Genomic DNA, 24,204 nt, shown 5'->3' on the forward strand with positions numbered 1-24,204 from the left:
GGAGTAAATTCTCTTATTCTTCTACCTTGAGTTTATATTATATACATTTCAATTCAGCCCAGATCAAAATCAAATTCTAAATGGAAAATGGATAATTTGGGAAATATACATACAATGTCTGAAGCTAACAGAATGGGTTATCGAAGGGACAAATTCAATTTTGTAGGGTAAGTAATCAAACAACTGCAGAATACAAATAAACCTTTTGCAGCTTGGTTTTTAATATCCATGAGAAGAATTAGGGCACCCCAGCAAAGTGGAGAATGAAGGCTTTACACCTAAAATGCCAAAGTTACCAGAAAGGTTTTTCAAACGCAAAAAGTTTTATTCATTCTTTTCTTCCATATTCTATTAAACAAACACTTTTTACAAGTTTTTCTTACACCAATGGGGAGACTATGGCACAAATCACAAACTACTGGGCAAAATCATTATATGCTAGAGCCCAAAAATGGATTTCCGCCACCTTTTGAAAATAAATATTCAAATTCAAATTAAGTGCTACCACCAAAAATATTTTTCAAACACAGATATTTTCTTTGAAACACAAATGCACACGAAAAATGTTATATTTTCTTATTTATACATATTTTGACTACCGAAAAGTACGTGAGGAACCAAATGCATTGGAATGGGTCTCACCCACTCATCCTTCCTTGGTCATGCTCTTCTTTGTCTTCTTTACATTCTGCTTTCCTATTCTGAAGCATCCCGACGTGATTTCATGAAAATTAGAAGCTTTTACGTCTCAACTGAAAGATTCCAGCTTCCAGGCTTACAATAAGCAAGTGGTTCTTGCTGCCATCTAGAGGTAGGACAAAAATGGTGAAAATTCCACCTACATCTCATGCGGGTTGTCTTTGCGAGCGGGGGTAGAAGATGCTGGGGCCCTGCCAGACCTCAGGATTCGGCATCCCTCCTCGTAGTCGTCCTGGTCGACGCTGATGAGCAAGCGAACGGCCTCGGGTCCGGCCGCCGTTTGGAGCGCGTCTGTGATGAAAACGCCTTTGAGGGCCTCTAGAAGGGCCCCGCTCAGGTAGTCAACCCAGAAGGCCTCCAGGTTGTCCAGCTCGGTGAACTTTATGTCGCATACGATAGCGCCCAGGTGGCGGGAGCGCAAAAGCGAGTCAGCCTGCCGAAAAAGCTCGAACTGGCGCTCCAGGGGTTGCCTCTTGTCCGACGACACGCCGTTTCGCAGCGCTGCATCGTGTTCCAGGTACTCTGCTCGAACCCTCAGCCGGATGTCTGAGCGGAAATTTGGTGGATGAAAAAGAGGGAGGGGGGAGGATAAAAGGAGGAAGAAAAACAGACAGCTGTCAGAAACATCAGATTGGCCCATTTTCTTTACTGCACTAAACGAGCTTGGCTCTGCATCTCAAGCTCTTGAGAGTTTGTGCTAAACAAGGGGTCGGGCACCTATGGCTCGCGGGCCATATACGGCTCTTTTCATGAGTATAACAGGCTTGGAGATAAAAGACTAGCCTAGATATTTCCCATATTGTCCTGTGCGAAAACGATCTTAGCGCGTGCAAAGCCAGGACAACTCAAACCAATCTTTGTTCAGTCCAGTCAAGGTGTCACAACAACAGACAGTTTTGGCTGTACGTCGCAAAAAAACAAAACAAAAAAGAAAATAAAAGAAAACAAAAAAAAAACCTTTCTTTGGAATCTCATTAAACAAGCTATGATCACTGTCGAAAGACTTGATAAAAACCAAGAGAACAAACTGTAAATACCCCAAAACACCAGCAAAGCCACCCAGAACAATTTGATTGGGTGAGTAGTAGGAATGGACTGAGCTATACTCTTAAATAACTACAAATTTTAAGTTTTATATATTTATATTGATATGGCTCACGGACCATGGCATTCTTATTACGTAATAGATTTGATCAGATCAAAGGTCACACAGTTAAATAAAGTGCGCTTAAGAATTACCTTTTGTCTGGAGTAGGTTTGGTGGTTTCGTTGGATTTTGTCTTGAAGTATATGGTGTGGCTCTCTCAAAATAGATGAAGTTCATGATTGTTTATATGGGGGTCATCACACTACAGTTAAACTTTTTACAGGCATAAACAAAACAGATGCTGGGAATTATTTTATTGGTTTGTTCTTATTTCCATCATTTCAAAATGTATTTTAAATTGTAATTATTTTTCAAAATAAACTGACCATATGAAATAGTTGTCAATCGTCAACATTTTCCTTTTTTAATTCAATCTTTATTTTTTATAATTTATTGTTTTGATCGACACATATGACCACTTCTTTAAACGAGCAAATGACCCAAAGTAGTTAGTCACTGAGAGCAGCGTTCTCTGGATTTGTGTGGAAAAGTGTCATTTTAAAGAGCAGAGCCAAGTAAGTACATTCAGTGGAAACCGCTCGCCCTAATTGACGAATTGCACGCCAACAAAAATCACATGAAAGACACCGAAAAAAGGAGCTCGTGATCGGGTAGGCGGAACACCTACTGGACTGGAACTTTCACATTGTCATTTTTGATCGAGCGTTCGTTGACATTGCCAAGTACCGGGAAAAGAAAAGTGCAGACGGGTCCAGCAAAGTGGCTGTTTTAGTGAATGAGATTCTGCCGGCTCTGCAAAAATTCACGGTTGGAAGCTTAACTATGTGAGCCTCAGGAGTTTTTTTCTTTTTTTTTAGTCATTCAATTTTGGGTGTTTGCATGGAACAGGATTGGCGGTCATGCAACAGCACAGCGATGAAGATCAGAGGATACATACTGCACTAGTGCCGCCATGAGAGAGCGTTCCCTTGTGTCACTATTCCGGAAAGGCCAAGTGGAAAGCGGCTGCTTGAGGACTTTGGCTGCAAAACAAACTCATCTCGCCTCCTCCAAAAACAACAAGATTTGAACTAACTCATTCCAGCACAAACAGAACGGATGGCATCTTTGAGGGAAAACTTGCATCGTTATGTAATAGTGCTAGTTTAGTGGTAGTTTAATCAGTAAAAAATACGAGGCCTTTTCTGTCCTCCTCAAAAGAAGTGCATCCACAAACAAATTTGCCTCGGTGACTGGTTGAATTTGTAGAGGTCAGAAAAAATCTGGTAAATTTTGGTCAGCTTGTCAAGGAAAAAGCAAATGCAAATTTCTTAATTGGGTTAAATTAGTTCTGTCAAAAAGAGTTGGAAAAAAATACATCAACGCAGCTTTTTCAAAGCTCTAGTGTTTGAGTTAAAACTAACTTTGCATTAAAAGATTTGAAGTTAGTTATTCTATATATTAAGCCTTCAACTCTGGACTAAAATGTTACGCCAAGCCTTTAACTTGGCAAAAAAACATTAAGCTAAACCTTAAACTTTGTACAATTATATGAATGTAATGCTTTAACTCAGCAATAAACCCATTAACTTAACGCTTTAATTCTGCATAAAACATTAAGTTAAAGCTTAAACCAAGACAGCATTAAACGATTTCAGACATTTTTTCTGAATAATAAAAATGGAGAACAAAAAAAGTCATTGCCAATTCAGTTAAACAATTAGGTTGTTGATTATCTATAATGGGTTAAGGCAGGTTGGTTCTCCCTCCTCAGGGACATCTGATTCAAACAACCAAGCTCCTGTAGGACTTAATGAGCTGATGAATTCGATCACCCATGTTGGAGAAAGCAGATAAATAAAAAAGCGTAACATTTCTAGAATCAAACTTCGACGAGGAAGGACTGTATTGAGAGAGAGGAACACCATCAATGGAGTGCAGTTAATCATCCTTGTTCTAATAAGCGTTCTAAGTCAACTCTGAGTTTGCCAATTTGTCTGCATGGGCTAGCGAAAGAACTCCACAGGGGGCAAAGTTTGCAAAATGCCAACATTAGAAAGGCAAATGTTGAATTTAGGCATCGATCCTCGCATCTCTTAACATTTGCAAAAGAGCAACGTGCTTTAACGAGGGCTGTAATTAGATTGAGGGAACAGACATTCCGAGTGGCCACAGTGGAATCCATCAAATTGAGGCCGGGTGGTCGATGAAATACCCGACAGAAATTTGTTTGGTTACACAATGTCGTTTTCATACTGCAAACGCACCACGATTTGATCGGGATTTCTGTTTGGACGTTGTACAAAATCAAAGTTGACAGGGCAAGAAAAATAATAATAAAGGTCTTTACCGTAGCTGCCACCCCTAACGATGAGAGTGAGGCTTTTAGGAAGAGTGTGAAGACCTGGATGAAACGTTAGGACAAGCACCAATTGAACACAGCACAGAGCATCATAAAATATTTGTTTGAGTTACCAGAAAGAAGTATATAAATTGTAGAACCAAAAGTCAAACCCAATGCACACAGAGGATGTTATATCTTTTTCCCATTAGAAGCTTTAATTCACAAAATAAGCAGGTGAGTTCGTCTCGTTGTAAAGGTAGGAATGAAAAACGTGTTTTAAGTGGTCCGTGGCTACTTTAAGGGTAATTTAATGCGGATTCACCCTTCACGCACTGTAATAGGTTAACCAATACGTTCAATGTAGCACCTTTGCAAATAGACAACTAGAATAAGTGATGAGATAAAAAAAAATTTACAGTACAACTGCTGCTAAACTAAAAAGACCGTTTTACAATGAAAGTGCAAAGATGTAAAAATAAAACGATTTTAAAATATGAAGATACAGCTTTTTGAAACAAGTTAAAAAAAAAATCGTAAAAAGATAAATTGATAAATCCACGTGGATAGCACTGGCCAGTACATGCAAACCGGAAGCAAGTCAGCCAAAACTCAAAAAGGTTTGGTTACATTTGAACATAAATAGAATTATTACCTGCCATAATTCACTTTAAGAAGTTGCTTTGGAGTAACAGTCGACTTAGGCCGAAAACAAATGATTAGGTAGGAATGAATATGAATATAGAATGAAATTTTTTACGCTCCAAACAACAACAAAGCTAGTTTTCCCGAATTAAAAAAGAAGCTAGTTTACAGGGGAAAAAAGGACAGTATTTTTTGTCGAAGAATGCGGCACTAATTTCGAGAGTAGAAGATGACGATTTTGTGAAGAGTCAACTCCAGACAAACTTTGCAGGATAAATATGGAATAAAATGTGTTGGATAACTGATCTGAGAAACAACTACATTTTCGACATTTTGGAGATGTTGATGAGATTGGTATCTCTGTGTTAAAATCCTTGTACACACGTCATGTTAAATCTTTATTATGAGTGTTGAATATCCAGGGCTGCATTTGAAACTTTCTTCTGGATTACATTTTAAACCAATATTGATGTAGCTGGACCGACACAAAAAGCAAAATATTGCTGATTTTTCCCTGGGTGGGCAATGAACATATACAGACTTCAAAAAATAGATAAACTTTAAAATTTCAAACACATTTCAGCAAATTTTATACATCCCTAATCAATCATGTCCTTTACCTGAAAAAAATAAACGTCTGAGTGTCTGCAGTTTTGGTTTCTTTTTGAAGATAAAATTTCCATTGATTTCAGATATCCTACTAAAAACTGACGAATTGAGGGCACATTTCTCATTTTAGCTTCCATACCATTTTAGAATATTAGTATTGTATCATTAAACATATCAAGTTTCCACAACCTGATGGCTGTGGCATAACCAATTTTCAAAGCACTCCCCTTAGAGCATGAACACACGACAATGTGTGCATTATAAAATTATTTTTGTTCGATTAGACAGAGTGGACATTTTCTCACCTGAGAACGAAACAAACACTTCACTTACTCCACAACTTGGCCATGAAAAAAAAAAAGAATTAAGTACCCATTTAAGAGTCTCTCAGCCTGCAGTATCGACTTAATCAATCCTTGTTTTTGACCAAGAGAGCAGAGAGACAAAAACAAAAAGAACGCTGCGCTGTCTGTGGCGCAGTTAGAGCGTAAAGTTCTCCCCTGATTGCGTGACGGAACACTTTTGTGGCTTCATTTTCAGCTGCAAACAGAGGAAAGAGAAAGACAGAGACAAGTGGGTTGGTCATGTGTCGACTTGGGCGGATCCGGAATACGGTAAGAGGGCAATCGGCAGAATTGGATGACATTAGCTTGTGCTGAAATGTGAAAGACCCTAAAGACAATTTATGAGGAGTTTTGGGATAAACTCCAGGCAGAATGAAAGCCACCTTCGCAGGGCTCGCTTGACTTTAGATGTCACGTCACTACAACATTGTTCTTTCAAAATCCTGTTGTCAGCTTTTAATTTTTCTCTCAGCCAGGATCGGAAACGTACTTTTGGTCTTTTTCGTGAGATAGTTTTGGTACCAAAAATTCAGTGCATCCCTACTTTGCTCAGTAAAGTGGCATGATTAAGTAAATTTTGTCTGAGAAAATGTGAAGCTTCAACATAGTCCAGCAAATCATTGGCTGCTCGCCCCCCAATCTGTAGGTTCAAGGTTTAGAGGAGTCACTAGGGGATAGTTGCAGGCCTGAAATGCAGGGTTCCATTTTCTTGTTTGGATTCGGAATATTTTTCTTTAAAGAAAAATATGCAATAGGAAAGGGAAGTTAAAAGCTTTTGTTCCGCCTATTCCCTATGGGAACATGTTTATGTATCATATCACAGCCGTTTTGGGGCAAAAATGTTGTTTCCTTTTGTTTATTAATTGTTGATGTTTTCTGTGCTCCGTGTCCAAATAAGCCACAAACAAGGACTTCTCTCACCCAGGCCACCACATCTTTCATCTGTCCTCTGGCAGACTTTAAAGGTCCCTCAAAGCAAAGACCAACAGAGTCTGAGAAAGTTTCTTCCCTTGAGCAGACACTCCGCAAAACAGGCACAAAAAATGAAGACAAACAAAAACTTAAATCGAAAAGCATACATATTTATTGAATATCTGCACCGCCTATCCTCATTAGGGTCGCGGGAGTGCTGAAGCCCATCCCAGCTGTCCTTGGGCAGTGGGCAGGGGACACCCTGAACTGGTTGCCAGCCAGTCGCAAGGCACACAGAGACAAACAACTCAATCGCTCATTCACACCTAGGGACAATTTGCAACTGCCAATTAACCTAAAATGCATGTTTTTGGAATGTTAATACACTATTTAAAACCAAGGTCCATTTACAAACACTATCTGATAAATATAGCCTAGCTGTCTTAATATTCTTTTATCCTGGAATACCAAATTTAATCTTGTTGTAAACCACACATGTCAAACTCGTGGCCTGGGGGCCAAATATGGTCTGCCAAATCATTTTATGTGGCCCGTGAGACAATGCTGAAAGAAGCACAAGAGAAAAATGAGTCAAACAATGACCTGCCGTTTTAAATATGTTCACTGGGTGTCTCCAACGCCAAGCGCCAATCGCAAAACACCCACTGTAGCTGTATTTGCTACCATTAATCGCACAGAGAACATTGAAGAAACCCGTCCTAATGTCAAGTGACAGACGCGCCACTTAAGGCAATATCAAGTCAAGTCACATTTATTTGTATATCCATTAATCACAAAACGTCTCAAAAGACTGCACATGTTACAATTACACCATCCCCTGACTCTAAAGCAGCATGCAGGCGAGGAAACACTCAAAAATCTTAACATAAGGAAAATAAAAACCTTATGAAGGGTTCTTACAAGATACAATCCCCCAAGGTGCAATATGACAAACATGACAAAAAATAGCACCTACTCTTTTTCTCTTTTTTGTGTCCCCCAGACTAAATGAATTTAACAGACTCTGCGTAAACAATGTACACTATGTTGCCATAAATGACAATAAAGACTACTCTGTTGTCTTTTAATGGAGGGAAGAGAAGACTATTTAAAAAAAAAAAAAAAAGAATGAGGTGTTCTTACTGCATGACGCTGTCTGAAGTGGTGCTGGTTGTGGTAGTGACAGTGCCTGCATATTGGTCCTCTTCGGTTTGCGACTCCAGCCGTGCCCTCTCTTCCTTCTTTTCCGCCTCTGTTCAGAGGCTCCACTCACCATTGAGGCAAATCCTACCACAGAAACACTTGGTCAGATTTTGTGCCATTAAGGACACCATTTTTGGGACCTTTGCAATAAGTTGTAGCCATTGACAACACAAAGCTGGAACCATTTGTAAAAGAATGCTGATCAGCTTTCAAGATTTCTAGTACAACCTGAGGGGAAATACTTTATGTTGTGACAGGAGTCTTTGGAGATATTTAATGTTCATATGTGAGCAATGCTTTTGGGACGTCTGAGAAAAACAATACTTTAGCGTTCCTGGAATCAAAATTATAGCCTTGAAGGAACAGTCATCCCTGTTCTCACATGCTTTGGGAAAGAAACAAGAAACATTATGATTAGCAGTGTTCATTTTACCTCCGAAAAGTGATGGGTCCCGGGGACTCGCATGCTCAAAAATCTATGGGTCCCAACAGAGATCTATGGGTCCCCAAAATTTAGTGTTATCGAGGTTGAAATCGTAAATCGGCGACAAATATATAATATAAATCTATATATTCATTCAGTTTTAATCGTCACAGTTTATTGGAAACACAAATCAGTTATCACTTCAATATTTTTCAGTTCAAACAATATTGTGCATTATACAAAATAATATTGCTGAAATAATTATATTAATCTATATTTTCATTCAGTTTAAATCATCACAGTTAATTGGTAATACAAAGCAGTTATCACTTCAGATTTTTCAGTTCACGATATTGTACATTATACAAAATAATATTGCTGAAATATTAGTCTATATATTCATCCTGTTTTAATCATCACAGTTAATTGGTAATACAAAGCAGTTATCACTTCAAATTTTTCAGTTTGAATATTCTTCATGGTTTGCTGTCCCGCCAGTTATAATGCCTTCTCAAGGTCCAATTGCAGCAACGGAATTTCCAGAGCTAATTTGTGGTTTTCATTGTCGTTGTGCCGATCCAATGTGCTTTTCTGAAAGTTCGTATTGCGAAATGATTTATGCAATCCAGTTTTTGTCACGCATCACAGAACATGTAGCCTCCATTCTCATAGCGTAACTAGGAATAAAATTGAGTCCATTTTGGCAGAAAAGTCCTTTTCTTGCTAGGAGTATTCTTTTGTTTATCTTTCATCAAATCGTTTGCTTCAAAACACGTGTTTTCCTTGCCTTTGCGGTCTTCTGAAGAATTTCTCCGACGTTTTTTCGTCCCGGCATTATTATCGTTGTTACCAATTTCTGTATTATGTTTCAACTTATTACCGACACTGAAAAAATTACCATTTTTTTGTTGATTTGCACCTAACAGCAACTGTTTGTACGGAGGCATACTTCTCTTTCACTCGACAACCACCAAAATAATGACGTCATCTCGAAGCAACGAGATCTTGTTTGCCGAGATCGCCGCAAGACGAAAACTCAAACCGCGGGACCAAAACAACCATGGCGGATCTGCCTGACGAAAAGTGTGGAGTGCAATAAATCTTTGTTAAAAAAAAAGTAATCGGGTAATCATGACAATTTGTTGTCAAAAAAGTTGCGTACCGGGGACGCACGTTGATTTGACACAATGTGTCCCCAGCAAAAATTATGTGTCCAGGACGCAGGGACGCGGGAAAACGAGAACACTGGATTAGTCTATGAGAGGACATACCTAGGCCAGACGTGCACGACTTTAGGCCACCTTGCCTGTCGGGTCGTTCTGGAGACACTGCAATGTGGAAAAACAATTCTTTAAGGACTAAGGTTGTAAAAGAACACCCTAAACATCTCCAAATACCATGAAAATGGCAAATATTGCAATTCAAGGTATTGTACAAAACAACAGACAAATCGAGTTCAGGAGCAAAACATGGTTGATTTTATATAAAAACTTCAGTTTTGAAGAAATACAGATTAAAAAAAAAATAAGTCTATTCCTTTCTGATAACAATTATTTTTTGTGACCTTTCAAATTATTAAAATCAAACAAGCAAACAAAAAACATACAATAGAACCTCGCCTTACAATGTTTTCACTTAACAATGTGGAATAAGATCTTTTTCAGCCCTTTTAACGGCATTTTCCCCACGAATGAAATCTTCTAGTGTTTTATTTTTGCAGATAGGGTCTCGAATCAGATACATTGGAAATAAATAAAAAGGATACAGGGGACCAGGCACCTAAACAGCTTCTTTAGTAGTACTTTACCATTATATGCCTTGTAATTATATGTTCACCATTTTCGTTCAGTTCTAAAGTAATGACAATCTTTGCAAGTAGAAGTTCTAAAATTAGGTAATATAAACCCCCGTTCCCCCACAGCATCCGCCCACAACTCCACTTGTTCAGTTCAAGTCACAAAGAAAAATACTATTTAATTTTTCTTTCACAAATAGATTTATTTATAATTTTATTTAAATAAACATATACACAGATATTTCACATGAGAACTCACAATATTTTTATTTTGACTTTTTATCTGGGGTACTTTGTCCTCTTGTAGAGGGTGATGACGCTTCACATGACAACACCATACAAACTAATGGCAGCTGCCATTAATCTAGGGGGAAGAACAAATGCAATGGCAAAGCAAAGCCAACAGAGTAGCATGACGGCCTCATTTTGAAATAGACCGTTTTATTTTTCGTCATCTAATGCATTGTCTATAGGGTCAGACTGCAGAAAAACATTGCAACAATATTAAGCATTTAGAACCACTTCACTGAAAATTCAAGGAATTTTCAAACTTTGAAAACAACATTAAAATTCAAGCAACTATCAAAGATTTCAAGTACTTGTATAAAGCCTGAGTGTCATGTCAGTATCAGATCACAAAATTCACCTGTTCTTCTCCTCTTGTGGGACACTAAAGGCAGCAGGTCGTGACGGGTGAGGACTCTGAGTAGCTGCAGAAGCGGCTCCAGGTTTCTTTCACTGATGTACCCTCGCCTTTCTAACTCCAGTAGCAACTCCAGGCCGTTCCTGGGCTTGGACCAAGCCAAATGTGCCGAGCCCCTGGACTGCAACCGCCTCCAGGCTGCCAGGAGTTTGGCACTCGGTCCTTCGCCTGGGTTGTCTTCTTCTGGCTTCACAGTCCAGCCTTCGGGGTCCAAGGGGTGGACATAGCCGCAGGTTTCACTCAGGAGGAAGGAAAGTACCTCGACGTCAGCATCCGTCAGTTGAGAACCAACAACTTTAAAGACCTCGTGGAGGGACAGCAAGCCGTAAAAGTGGAGGCAATTGTTTTCATCCCATATGAGTTGGTGCCTCCGTGCGATGCTGGCCATGGTGAGGTCACCCGGTCACTTTCGGAATCTGAAACTATGAAAGAGAAGATGCTTTGGAAGCAGTTTTATTTTCATACCATTTTTTTAACACCTGAAATGCAGTAGATACCTGGGATACAGCATTAATCCATTATGAAGTGGGGATCAGAAAGTGAAATTGAAATATAGCAGAAGATAGAAACCAATGGCTTCTGAAGCCACGGTACCCCAGATAAAAACAGTAACAAAATACTACAGGGTGTTCCAAAATGTTTGATCCCATTTTGTAGGCCAGTAATTTTTAATGTTTTTGTTGGGATTAACTCAAATTTTAAAAACCTGTGTGCAGGTGTGCAAGTTTTTGTGTGTAACATTTCGCAATTCAGTCACCGAGGACGGTACAATGTCCCGTCACAAATTTTCTAAGCAGGTACAATCTACAAAATAAGAACCAGAGAGGATAGTTATGCTTTAAAAAAAATGCTGACTCTGATTGCAACAACAAAGTAATTCCATAAATAACAATTCAGCGGTTCACCGAGTCTTTTGTAGAAGGGACTAAATATTTCGTCCTAATCCTCTATTTGTTCCTGCCAAGCAACTTAGCACAGGTAGCTATTTTTGTGCCTTCAAAGTTTTTTTTTTCTAAATGATTGCAAGCTCCATCTCCATAGTTATCATGTAGCATATCGACATGTGATCCTTTGACCAATAGCAGGCAGGCATCGTGGAGCAAAGTTTTTGCACACGCTAAATATTTTTGTTTTTGTCGTAGTCGGGTAAATACCATGAAAAAGGGGCCAAACAGGATGCCATTTCCCTGGAGTCTACTATAAGTAATGGAAGAATGGATCAATCCCTTAACCACTAGGGTCGTAGGGCACAATTTCCTGTGGTGTGTCTTGCTTGGCCAAGTACAGCCTGGTGGCACCCATCCCTCTCAATGCCACTACCTTATTTAACAACGTGAAATTACTGTACTTAAGATTCATTCATTATCTTTATTGTCATTAACATAATAATGGCAATGAAAATTTCTTTACAACTCTGGTGTACAATGTTGATAAAAGAAGTTTAAAACTGGGATACAATAAGAATAAAATATGTATATATCAAAAAAAGAGGAAAGGACAATGTGTACAAGTACTCCAAAGTGTCGCTAATTGTAAACTAAAAGGTGTTATGCTGAGGCTCAAGTCTATAGCTCATTGATAGCAAATAGTTTATTTGTATTTCTATAGTTGAAATATTTTGACATCACCGTTTTTGCAAAAGACTTAAAGTAGAAATAACAACAATGCGTTATACAGCTTTACAAGCAAACAGTGTTGCCGCTCCACAGACGCCATTTTTAAAACCCACCTCCATTTGTTTTCATTTAAATAACCTGCAAATACCTTGCCAAAGTATGTTGCCGGGGAATGGGTCGTCGCAGCGTTGATTATGACACCAAACCTACAAGGACAAAAGAAAATTCTTAAAATCAATTGCAAGGTCTCGAAGTTTCCAACGCACAGGATGGATCAAAATGAAATCAAACGGGTGTCTTCATTATTTTATGCTTACACGGCGTGAGATTGGGCTAGCATGGGACGACAACGGTGACAATAAATCTACAGTGAGAACGTGCGATGGATGATATAACTACGCTTATCTTGGCTCGTCATGAGGTGTAAATTCAGTTGTTACGATGCAAAGGATTCAACAGCCGAAAACAAAAACAACAAACCCCCCCCTCTATATACAGTATAGAGGCAGTCTCACCACTTCCTTATGTTGAGAAACTAACCAATCACAGGCCGAGTACTACTGGGGGCGCGGTTTTATAATCCCTGATTTGGGGTCAGATTATACAAAAACTGGTGACACTATAAAAGGGAATGAAAATTTTATATCTGATTTTGAATCAGCCAAATTGACACTCACGTTGTTACGTTAAAGAGACCGCGTCTCGTGCTGATCTCAGATCGATTGAAGAAATATGCAATTAGTTTTGTTTACATCGACGTCAAATGGTAATATAAGATAAGTCATGTTTATTTGTGTTTCTGTGTGTGTTCAATAATGCATTAAAAAGGCATGTTTATTTGTTCAGCCCTTAATTACAAGAAGTCTCAAAGGGCTGCAGAGACCACAGACTATTACAGACTACAGACAATTACTACATACATTAATTGACAATTTGAAGGGTGAAGGGAAAAACGAATAAAGACGATACAACATTCACATTGATTTATCTGATCTCGTGTCAATTTACATTCAAGGTCTCATCACTGTCAGTACAACGTAAAAGCAAGTAGCTGATCTCAGATGTGCTTCTCAACTAGGCTGTTTTCACTCTTTAAAGGAAAATATAAAACGAAATATTTCTTATGTTTCACACCAAAATTATACATACAGGACTGTCTCAGAAAATTAGAATATTGTGATAAAGTTCTTTATTTTCTGTAATGCAATTAAAAAAACAAAAATGTCATACATTCTGGATTCATTACACATCAACTGAACTATTTCAAGCCTTTTATTATTTTAATATTGCTGAATTTGGCTTACAGCTTAAGAAAACTCAAAAATCCTATCTCAAAATATTAGAATATCATGAAAAAGTATACAAGTAGGCTATTCAACTAATCACCTGAATCATCTAATTAACTCGAAACACCTTGCGAGGGTTTCCTGAGCCTTAAAAACACTCAGCTTGGTTCAGTAAACTAAATCACAAGTATGGGCAAGACTGGTGATCTGACTGCTGTCCAGAGGACCATCATTGATACCCTCCATCAGGAGGGTAAGACACAAAAATAAATTTCTCAAAGAGCAGGCTGTTCACGGAGTGCAGTTTCAAAGCATATCCACAAAAAGTCTGTTGGAAGGGAAATATGTGGCCGGAAACGCTGCACAACCAAGAGAGATGACCGCAGCCTTAACAAAATTGTGAAGAAGAGCCGCTTCCAGAATTTGGGGGAGCTTCAAAGACAGTGGGCTGAAGCTGGAGTCCAGGTATCAAAAGCCACAGTTCACAGACGTGTCCGGGAAATGGGCTACAATAGCTGTATTCCCATGGTCAAGCCACTTCTGAACTCAAGACAACGGAAGAAGCGTCTGACATGGGCTATGGAAAAGAAGCACTGGACAGTTGCAGAGTGGTCCAAAGTCCTCTTTTCAGACGAAAGCAAGTTTTGCATTTCATTTGGAAGTCAAGGTGCCAGAGTCTGGAGAAAGGCTGGAGAGGAGCAAAATCCAAGTTGATTGAAATCCAGTGTGAAGTTCCCACAGTCAGCAATGGTTTGGGGAGCCATGTCAGCTGCTGGTGTTGGTCCACTGTGTTTCATCAAGTCCAGAGTAAATGCAACTGTGTACCAAGAGATTTTAGAGCACTACATGCTTCCATCTGCTGAAAAGCTCTATGGAGATGAGGATTTCATTTTCCAGCATGATCTGGCACCTGCCCACAGTGCCAAAGCCACCAGTAACTGGTGCACTGACCATGGCATCACTGTCCTTGATTGGCCTGCTAATTCCCCTGACCTGAACCCCATCGAGAATTTGTGGGGTATAGTTAAGAAGAAGATGAAAGACACCAGACCTAACCTACAAATGCAAATGAGCTGAAGGCCGCTATCGAAGCATCCTGGGCATCAATAACACCTCAGCAATGCCACAGGCTGATTGCCTCCATGCCACGCCGGATTGATGCAGTAATCCGTGCAAAAGGATTCCCAACCAAGTACTGAGTGCATCAATGGACATTTTCAAATGTTTGATTTAGTTTTGCTGTTATAAAATTATTTTTTTACTTGGTCTGAGGAAGTATTCTAATATTTTGAGATAGGATTTTTGAGTTTTTTTCAGCTGTAAGCCAAAATCAGCAATATTCAAATAATAAAAGGCTTGAAATAGTTCAGTTGATGTGTAATGAATCCAGAATGTATGACATTTTTGTTTTTTTAATTGCATTACAGAAAATAAAGAACTTTATCACAATATTCTAATTTTCTGAGACAGTCCTGTATATGTTTTTAAGAATTGAAATAAAGTACTGTATTGTACCGACTCGTTCGTGGAGGCGGTGACTAAATATTACGTCACTTCCGTCAACACGCCCGTGGGCACACGGATTTCGATCGTGTAAGTTTCTGTTGTATTTATTTCATAACAATTTATTTACTCATCAAAGCACAATCTAACCGTTTTTGTTTTGGAGTGTTAACTCAAACCGAAACATATATGTTTCGTTTGGTGATGTTTTCCAGCCACGAAAAAAAAGCAGGAAAAAAAAATCGGCGATGTTAGCAAATATGCTAATCGTTGTAATTTTTACTCTCATTGTTTTGTGTTGTCGTCGTCATTAGTTAGCCAAAGATGATCTTCATTTACAAATTTGGTTTTCCGGTCTTGAATGTGAGTTGTATTTTCTAGCAGAGAATAAACAAAATGTTTCCACTGTAGCTGACGTGTTCCTACAAATATGTCCCTACTATTTGCATTACTGTCTTGACCAATGTAATAGCGTTATTACATTGTAATCAGGTCATGTTTATTTGTGACGCCCTTAATCACAAAAAGTCTCAAAGGGCTTTACACTAATTTTACCGTATTTCTCCCAGACTTAAACTCTACAGCAAATATGTGAAAATAATATAGTACATCAATAAAAATCCAAACCTTTCCAAGTACATTTTTTCTGTTCTATTTGCAGGTCATTTTAATCTTTTTCATACTTTACTATATTTCTCTTGAATTTTTCCATAATGATCATAAAAATTACAGTAAACATGTCAGGATAAAATCTATGAAAATTCAAATCTTTACAAGTCATATTTTCTTGTTCAATGGGTAGATACATGAGCACATTTGAACCAACCCATGCAAGGTCTTTTGTAAATTAAGGCACACCATATCACAAGATGCATGAAATAAAAACTACTGCAGGAGCTAGGGTTGCATCAAAATAATAATAATAAAATGTATAAAAAGGAATTGGTCCGTTCAAAAATGGTTACCACATGTAGTAGCATTTAATTGCAATCATGCTTTTTCTATATATTTTTTTACAATATTTTCCCTATCTACCAATAATAATATATAACTGGGACTCTTTGAATTTGTCTCAATTTGTTTTTGTTTTCTATGTGCGCCTTATACTGCGGTAAACACGGTGTATATATTTGAAGAATGTTACTATGTTTTTCCTCAACTCTTGCATCTCTAACTGCAAAAGGTACAGTTAAAATGCACCAAAAATATGGTAAAATAATAAAAAAATACTTCCACGTTAAATCTGGGTTTCTATTAAAAAATAGTATCACTCATTTTGCTGATCATTCTATTCTATTTCGAGTTTAATGTCCAAAAATTTCAGTTAAACAGTTTCGTCTTCTAATCTTTGTATTGCTTGCTTTCTATGAATGTCAACATTTTTTATTCCGTGCCTTTATGTTTGTGCATTATGAAATGATTGTCCTCGGTTTTTCTCTTCATATTTTTTGTATGTTCCCCTTTTTCTCTTATCAGGTTTAAAAGATAGCTAAATGCAAGTTCCAAAAGGAGAGAACTGCCAGGTGGACATGGACAGCAAAGCTGGAGATATTTTCGCTGCTGAGGATGCTCATCCTACGGGCATAACTGGTTCACAAGGCATCCTTGCCAAGTAAGACGTTCACAGGACTCAGAAAATGAGAATGTTGTGATCAAGTTCTTTCTTTTCTTTAATTCAATCAAAAAATGTCACACATTCTGGATTTATTACAAATCCACGATTATGGCTTTTAACAATAAAATACTAGCAATATTTCTGCTATTGTTTAACTCTAAAGTAAAAATTCAACCTTGTTCCAAAACGAGATACATTTCCTTAGCTGTTGGATTTCTTTCCTGATTAATTGAATTCATCAATTTAGCAGCCAATTCTTGTCATGAAAAACAAACTACTGTACAAAATGCTAGCGTTGTGGATGCAGCTGCTTGCGGCTAATGCTTAACATTAAAATAAAAATGTTATACATTTTCTAAATTGTCAGCTTGTTTCTGATGAATCGAATAAATCAATTGAGCATGAATTGTTTTTGTCACATAACAAACTATTACAAGCTTACGGATACAGCTACTAGCAGCTAAAGGTAAAATACAAATTTAACCATGTTTTGAAAGCAAATACACTTCCTAAATTGCCAGGTTTACATCCGATGAATTGAATTAAAAAAAAAATTGCCTCTAACGTTTGTGTCACAAAACAAACTATTAACGCTTGAATCGCGGGCGCAGCTGCTCATGCTACACACTAAAACAAAATATAAAAACGGTTTGAAAAGCATATATCTTTGCTAAATTGTAAAGTTTTTTCTGATGAACTGATATATCAATTAAGAGGCAAATGCTTCTGTCACAAAACAAACTACTAATGCTAGCATTGTGGGTCCAGCTACTAGCCGCTAATGCTAAATGGATAAACAAAATTATGCTCTGAAAGTTCTTTTTTTTTGATTTAGGAATGAAATCACATTTTTTTCATATTGTCTAACCCTATTTTAGATTATTTTGAACGTTTGTTAAGACGATTTAAATCTTTTTAGATCAACAGAAAAATATTGTATGTACATATTCAATATATCTATTTTTAAAGTCTTAAAGTTGCGCAAAGTAGCTAATGTTACTGAATTTATCAGCTAATAACAGTCACACAACAACTAATGCTAGTTTTGTGGACAGTTTCCAGATGCAAATGCTGAATGCTATAATCAAAATCCAACCCTAATTTCTCAAATGTATTTTCTGATGTATTAAAAAAAATTGGAAGAATTGTGATAAAAATCAAGATTCTGTTTGAAAAAAAAGGATATTTTTGCCATATTGCCCACCCCCCATTACTTGATTTGGATTATAATTTTCCCCATCATCAGAAAAATAATGCAATGATAATAGTGCAAACAACACTTAGGAACAGCATTTAGAAAAATAAGAGAAAATACTGAAGTAAATACAGTAAATAAATAAATTATGAATATTTTCCTATACTCTGGCATATTTTTCTGCAGTTGTGCGTGTTTGATTAGGGTGGTGACGGCCCTAAAGAAGAAACGGTCTTTTAGCCTGTTAGTCTTTTTTTAAAGGACTAGAGGGCAGTAGGTCAAAGAGATGGTGGCCAGGATGAGAAAATTCACGTTGTCAGCAATGTACTGCAGACTGGGCAGAGAGCAACCCATGATTTTCTGTGCCGTGATAATGACTATCAATTTACTGGTGAATTCTCCACATCCCCAGGCTGGGCCTCCCCAAGGGCTTTTCAGCCAACGTGGCTAAAGAGTGGCTGGACCGACGTCGGGTTTCCATCCGTCCTTGGGCCAGCTTTGTGGATCAGCGCAAGTTCTCTAAGCCACGTAACTTTGGCGAGATGTGCCAGCGAGTGGTGAAGAATGTAGACACCTACAACAGCAACTACACTTTCATCTTCCTCGGGCTCATCCTTTACTGCATGTAAGTATAAGTCTTCACTCACAGTTCCTGTATATAGATTTTTTGTTTTCATCTTTTTGCAGAATCAGCTCTCCGATGTTACTGATCGCGTTGGCTGTGTTTGTCGGTGCCTTTTACATCATCCACCTTAAATCGCTGGAGTCCAAGCTGGTGATCTTTGGTGAGTATTGAAGCCTGTTTAAAAGTCACGAGCACGTTTAAAATGGTCGAAAATCTCTACGTTTAAATGTAGGCCATATTTTGATTGGATATAGACTATTGTTTTATATACCAGCTTTTCTATTTCTCCGGTTGTGCTTTATTTTGTAGCCAGAAGTGGCCTTGAGTATTGTAAAATTCTGACTATCTATCTATCTATCTACCCTGGTCATATCCTTCGAAAGTGGTGACCTACAGCAAGACAAACACATAAAAAAAAGAACATTTAAAAAAAAGGGAAAAAGTAGCAAAAAAAAAAAAAACACTCAAAATTTTGTAGACCATGGCCAACCCAAATGCCCAAACACCCAAACAAGTTAAGTACCTCGGCACCCAAGTTGGTCATGCTTTCGTCCCTCCAGATGAAACGCGACACGAGGAAGCGGCCCTGTCACTCGGGTCAGGGTGACACGACACAATCTTCTGTTCAACAGCAGGGGTCGACAGCTTTCACTGGTTTACCCCTGCCGCATTGTACGGGTGCCCTGCGCATCCTTTAGAACGCGTCCAAAAGTCCCACTATCCTTTCACAACACCTCTCCACTTATTCCTATAACCAACCACTAACTATAACCATTTTAATCAAAGACTTAGAGGTAAGATAGGGCCTAAAACATTTCAGCTTACCCGAGTCACAGGTATATAAACCTGAACCTGCCCAAACCCAGCGGATTAACTTGATTTGATAACCGAGCCCGAAATAAACATGAAGCATTACGTCAACCGTGCGTACCTCAGCGCCGAACTGTGTGTTTTGGCTGAACTACGCACTTTAGGGTTAACTTAGGGCCAAGGTCTTTAAATCGAGTATGCAGCGCCAAAATGAACAGTTTGGTGCTGATCGGCACATTTTGGCGCTGTGGAGCTAAGAAAAGTGAACGAAATGGCACCGAAAAGAAAATCATATTCTGCAGATTATAAACTGCAAACGGTGAAATCTTTGGCCAAAAAGCAGAGAGAACGCTTGTAAAGCTTGTAAGCTACTTGTAAGAAGCAGAAATTCCGTCTGACGTGAGGGAGGTGGAAGGAGGAATCTGCGCGACCTTTACCCCAACACCGAGGAAGAAAATTTCTTTGGATTTAGTGATTTTGAGTTAAACTCGTAGTTTGGTAAACATTTACTTTATCCAAATAATTACTTGAGTAAAAGTAAATGTATGTTGTGCAGATCCTCCACAAAGGGGGAAAAAAAAGAGAGAAAACGTTGAGATAGAAGCCTGGCCGGCCCGACTTAATGACTAAAATTTTAAGCCCAGACCTGACCTGAATTTTGGGCTCAGGCCCAAGATCTCTACAAAGACTTATAAGTACAAGTACTTTCGGTTTTGCTTTGCGAGAAATTCCATCTTTTCAAATTCGTATCGACTCCGCCCTTCTTAGTGTATGAAATTGATGGTAATCATTCTTATACTCTTTACACTTGAGAATTGCTACCGCTGTTTTCTGTATCTCAAATCAGAATATTCTGCGAAGGAACTGCTCATCAGCTCCAGCCTTTATATTGATAACCATCTTTTTGGTACCTGGAATCACACAAACACACAGGGGAAGAAAACGATGTTTTGCAACATTAGAAAAAGTATAAACTTACATTATATATTGATGGCTACAATTGAGACGTCCACCAAACATAGAAGGACAAACCTGTGCCGTGGGGGCAGAAAATTAAACTGAAATGTCCCAGATAAATCAATCAACACAGAAGGCTTTTCAGCGAGTAAGCTGAAGTTTTGGATACTCTGTTCCACACATCCCATAGGGCCTTATGGCATGAAAATTCCCCGAATGCACAAGTAATTAGAAAATCAGAATACTAACACCTTAATCAGATGATTATGCTCGATTACTTGACTATACATAATTGGTATACTGGCAATAGTCCTCTTCCAAAAGGACTATTGCCTGCATGTAAACATACTTAGAGACATTCAAAAAAATATAAAACGACAAGGATTATGTATAGTGTGAAGCACATTGTAAAGCGCTTTGGGAGGTCTTGATTGACTTAAAAAGCGCTATATAAATGCAGACCATTTACCATTTATTATTTGTTTTGATCGGCATTTATTTTTTCATTTTTTACAGGCAAGGAACTGACCGTGCCACATCAAATGAGTCTAGCTGGTGGCATCTCCTTGCCTGTTTTCTGGTTGGCTGGAGCAGGAGCCGCCGTCTTTTGGGTTCTGGGTGAGTCTCTTAAGTCAAAGCTCTGCAACAGTAAACCAATTCTGTACAATGTAAAATGGACTGTTGTCTTCTGTCTGTATAAAAACCTGGATTGAATACAATTAAACATTCATGCCACCTACGAGTGGTAAAATGTAAAATTACACCTACGGTAAAAGAAGCAGACCATAATACAGTAAATCCTTGGGATGAAGAAAAAGGTGTTGTGGGCGGTAGTTTAGCCAATAGCATATTGGCATTTTAATGATGCCGTGACACAAACCAATCGCAGGCCAGCGTTTTATATGATGTCAACCAATAGCAGACGCAATTTGTCATACGCACAAACTAGGGGTAACCGATACTGGGAATTTTGGTATTGATCCGATCGAAGTAAATATATGGTAGTATCGTTCGATATTGATCCAATACCGATACTTTTTGCCTGGAAATTTCACGATTATTAAATGAACCCTGCCCCCTTTGAGTTAGTTTGTAATTAGGATGAACTTATTCCTTATTAACTACATTGCAGACTTAAAATGTATTAAAAAAGAAATAGAAATATTACTATTACAACTGTTTCAGAATTCAGCACAGAGTAAAACCAACAAAGTAACAAAAATACAAATACTGTATAACAATGTCATCTAGAGAATTAGAATACCTTCCATTGCACAATATTTTGAAAACATCAGTAATGCAAATTAGGTGTTAATTACGAATATACAGGATTTTGTTCAGGAACAATTCAAGAAAAAATCGCATTTATGAATAAATAGACATGCAGACATCTACATCTCATATTTTATTTTTATGTGTTTTAAATAACATTTATCTTATCAAATACGTTTTGAAAACAAAACAATATTTAAGGAACCAGTTTGAAGCACTAAATTGGATACTTAGTTTTACTGTAGTTTTATTCTGGTATGATTTTTGTAGTATTTCTGTAGTATATTTGTTGTTTTACTGAAGGTGTATTTTGTAGTACTTCTCTAATATTATTTTTGTAGTAATTCTGTATCATAGTATTACTTTAGGAGTATTTTGTAGTAATTTCATAGTAGTATTTTTGTAGTTTCAGTATTTTTGAAGTATCTTGTAGTATAACTGTATTTTTAGAACTGCTATAGTTGTATTTTTGTAGTATTTCCGTAGTAATTTCGTTGTAGTATTTTTAAGTATTTTTGTAGATTTATTTTTATGTCTGTAGCGGTGTTTTTGTGTTAAATTATCACTGTAGTAGTATGTTTGCAGTATGTTTGTAGTTTTAAAAAAAATCCAGAATAAAAGTAAAATAATACATGAAGACTCACGTGTTTAAGCACTAAATTAGAATTTTTAGTTTTGTAGTAATTTTGCAGTGTTTGTTGCAATATTTTGTAGTAAAACGATAACAATGGGGACAAGGCTGGAACAAAAAAAAACTACAATTTTATTAGCAGCACTTTGTTTTTATATGTATAAATATACATCTCATTTAATAAATTATTGTCATTATCTTTTGAGAATCTTTGTCTGGGGATGAAAAAGCCTGCCGGGCCACATGTGACCCATGAGCCGTAGTTTGCTCACAGCTGGTATAAAGTATCAATGAAAACGTGTATTTCTGTGCCCCCCTCCCCAGGAGCGACATTGTTCGTGATTGGAACTCACGCTGCATTCCGAGAACTGGAAAACTCCGATAAAGAAGAATTACTCATGGAGGCCGTCTGATACGTACGATCGAATTATAAATTGTTGCTGTTACACACGTGCAATCAGAATTATTCTGATGGCGCGTTCATGCACAACAGGAAATGCCAAATGCAATTTGTATGCGTATGTTTCCACATTGTAATCTTGTAACTCTGATTTTGATATATCAACAATTACAGTTCTAAATGGATTCTTCACAAAATTATAAATATGTATTATCTTTTTTAATTTTAGGTTTAAATAATACAGTTTTTTCATGCTCAATATTTGATATTGTCATTGGGTCATTTGAAGAGTTTGTGTTACTGTACAAATAAAGTTTTCACTATGCAGAAAAAAACGTCATCTTCCGCTTTTTCTGTGTATATGGATAAACTTGCTTTATGACCAAGTGGGCTTAGCTCACTTGAGGAGGTGCACAAAACAACATCAACAAATACTGAACAAAACAAAATATTTGCACTTCCAGAATTATCTTAGAGAAACTAGCTTCCACTTACTTCCACTTGTGATGGTCTCCAAATCCCATGATTCCTGTGCCATTTCTTTTTTTTCCGACTTTTTTTCTTCTCTAGCCACTCACGTTAGCCTCCTGTGCAGCTGTGGTTCACTACTAGCTGCTGTAATCTGTTCCGTTTTAATAAAAGCTTGCTTTGTTCATCAGCTTTTGTGCTTTTTTTCTCACCGTTTCCTTCTCTAGCCACTTACGCGAGCCCCCAGTGCAGCCTATGGCTCACCATTATTATCAATTCTATAAAAAAAAAGCTTTTTTCATAATTTAGCTCTTTTTTTTCAACCGTTTCCTTCTCTAGTCAATCCCAATAGCCACTTTTGCAGGCTAAAGGTCGTTGGTAATTTTTTTAAATCCGTTTCATAAAACAAAATCTTGCTTTGTCCTTCAGGTCTCGACTCTCACCGGAGTTGTTATTCTTCCTTTTGCTTTGTAGGACTCGTTTTCGGTTGACTATACGATAGTGACACCTAGTGGTCAAATATTACATAATGTACCTTTAACTGAATTTTATTGATCTTAATCTTTGACATATAGAAAGAATCACTCAAATATAAATTGTGCAGAGTAATTTTATATTGTGTCTGGCCTTCAGTTTTCCTATTTTGCTCCCTGGTATTGCAATGGCGACATTTGGTCTTTATCTCCCATCGTTTGACTCCGAACGGGGCCTCGCTCGAACCGGCCCTCCGATGACCCGTGTGGCCCCTGCTTCAGTCGTAGGACCCCTTCACTGGGGTTGCCATGGCGATGACCTTGAACTCCCCCCCCGTCTCGCCCCCCCCGTCTCGCCCTCAATAATATGTGCTACGTGTGAGTGTGTCTCTCATATACACACAGATGCCGGCTTATTCACTGCGGCAAAAGCAGCCGATCGATATTCTATTAAATGGAGTGTGGTTGAAGGTGTGGGTGAGGGAGAACGGGGGGAGAGCGAGTGTGGTCGCACTGCAGTGAGATAGAAAGGGGGAAGGGTGAGATCAGGGCGACACAAAGCGGGCGTGTAGTAGACATGTTTGGAGGCTT

The 24,204-nt window shown here is 38.0% G+C and overlaps 2 protein-coding genes across 3 annotated transcripts; one reads left to right on the top strand and one right to left on the bottom strand.

Annotated features, from left to right (window-relative positions):
- Positions 1 to 201: 201 nt before the first annotated feature.
- dedd2 (death effector domain containing 2) lies at positions 202 to 12,906 on the bottom strand. Of its 2 annotated transcripts, XM_088326783.1 has the most exons (7): positions 12,696 to 12,906; positions 12,527 to 12,584; positions 10,706 to 11,184; positions 9,536 to 9,592; positions 7,781 to 7,924; positions 4,137 to 4,190; positions 202 to 1,245 (listed from the first exon to the last, which is right to left on the bottom strand). In XM_088326783.1, exons 3-7 carry the CDS (start codon positions 11,148 to 11,150, stop codon positions 839 to 841), a joined length of 1,107 nt encoding a protein of 368 aa, XP_088182909.1. In that variant the 5' UTR covers positions 11,151 to 11,184; positions 12,527 to 12,584; positions 12,696 to 12,906; the 3' UTR covers positions 202 to 838. The 2 variants fall into 2 exon arrangements, with proteins under 2 accessions (XP_088182909.1, XP_088182910.1); XM_088326784.1 differs by lacking the exon at positions 4,137 to 4,190 and having other exon boundaries at positions 12,696 to 12,903.
- Positions 12,907 to 15,133: 2,227 nt separating this feature from the next.
- On the top strand, positions 15,134 to 23,330 carry rabac1 (Rab acceptor 1 (prenylated)). Its single transcript, XM_088326785.1, has 6 exons — positions 15,134 to 15,257; positions 16,644 to 16,779; positions 18,390 to 18,602; positions 18,665 to 18,762; positions 20,886 to 20,987; positions 22,597 to 23,330. Exons 2-6 carry the CDS (start codon positions 16,661 to 16,663, stop codon positions 22,683 to 22,685), a joined length of 621 nt encoding a protein of 206 aa, XP_088182911.1. The 5' UTR covers positions 15,134 to 15,257; positions 16,644 to 16,660; the 3' UTR covers positions 22,686 to 23,330.
- Positions 23,331 to 24,204: the final 874 nt, after the last annotated feature.

Source organism: Urocampus carinirostris, chromosome 2 (genome assembly GCF_059441175.1).
Source record: "Urocampus carinirostris isolate Australia breed hairy pipefish chromosome 2, RoL_Ucar_1.0, whole genome shotgun sequence".
NCBI lineage: Eukaryota > Metazoa > Chordata > Actinopteri > Syngnathiformes > Syngnathidae > Urocampus > Urocampus carinirostris.

Coding starts and splice junctions, on each gene's coding strand:
- dedd2 (XM_088326783.1), bottom strand. CDS start 11,150: ATGGCCAGCATCGCACGGAGGCACCAACTCATATGGGATGAAAACAAT. Junction 7,925..9,535: donor GTCGTGCACGTCTGGCCTAG/GTATGTCCTCTC, acceptor TTTCTGTGGTAG/GATTTGCCTCAATGGTGAGT. Junction 1,246..4,136: donor CGTTAGGGGTGGCAGCTACG/GTAAAGACCTTT, acceptor ATTTCCGCTCAG/ACATCCGGCTGAGGGTTCGA.
- rabac1 (XM_088326785.1), top strand. CDS start 16,661: ATGCAAGTTCCAAAAGGAGAGAACTGCCAGGTGGACATGGACAGCAAA. Junction 16,780..18,389: donor TCACAAGGCATCCTTGCCAA/GTAAGACGTTCA, acceptor CCACATCCCCAG/GCTGGGCCTCCCCAAGGGCT. Junction 20,988..22,596: donor CGCCGTCTTTTGGGTTCTGG/GTGAGTCTCTTA, acceptor CCCCCTCCCCAG/GAGCGACATTGTTCGTGATT.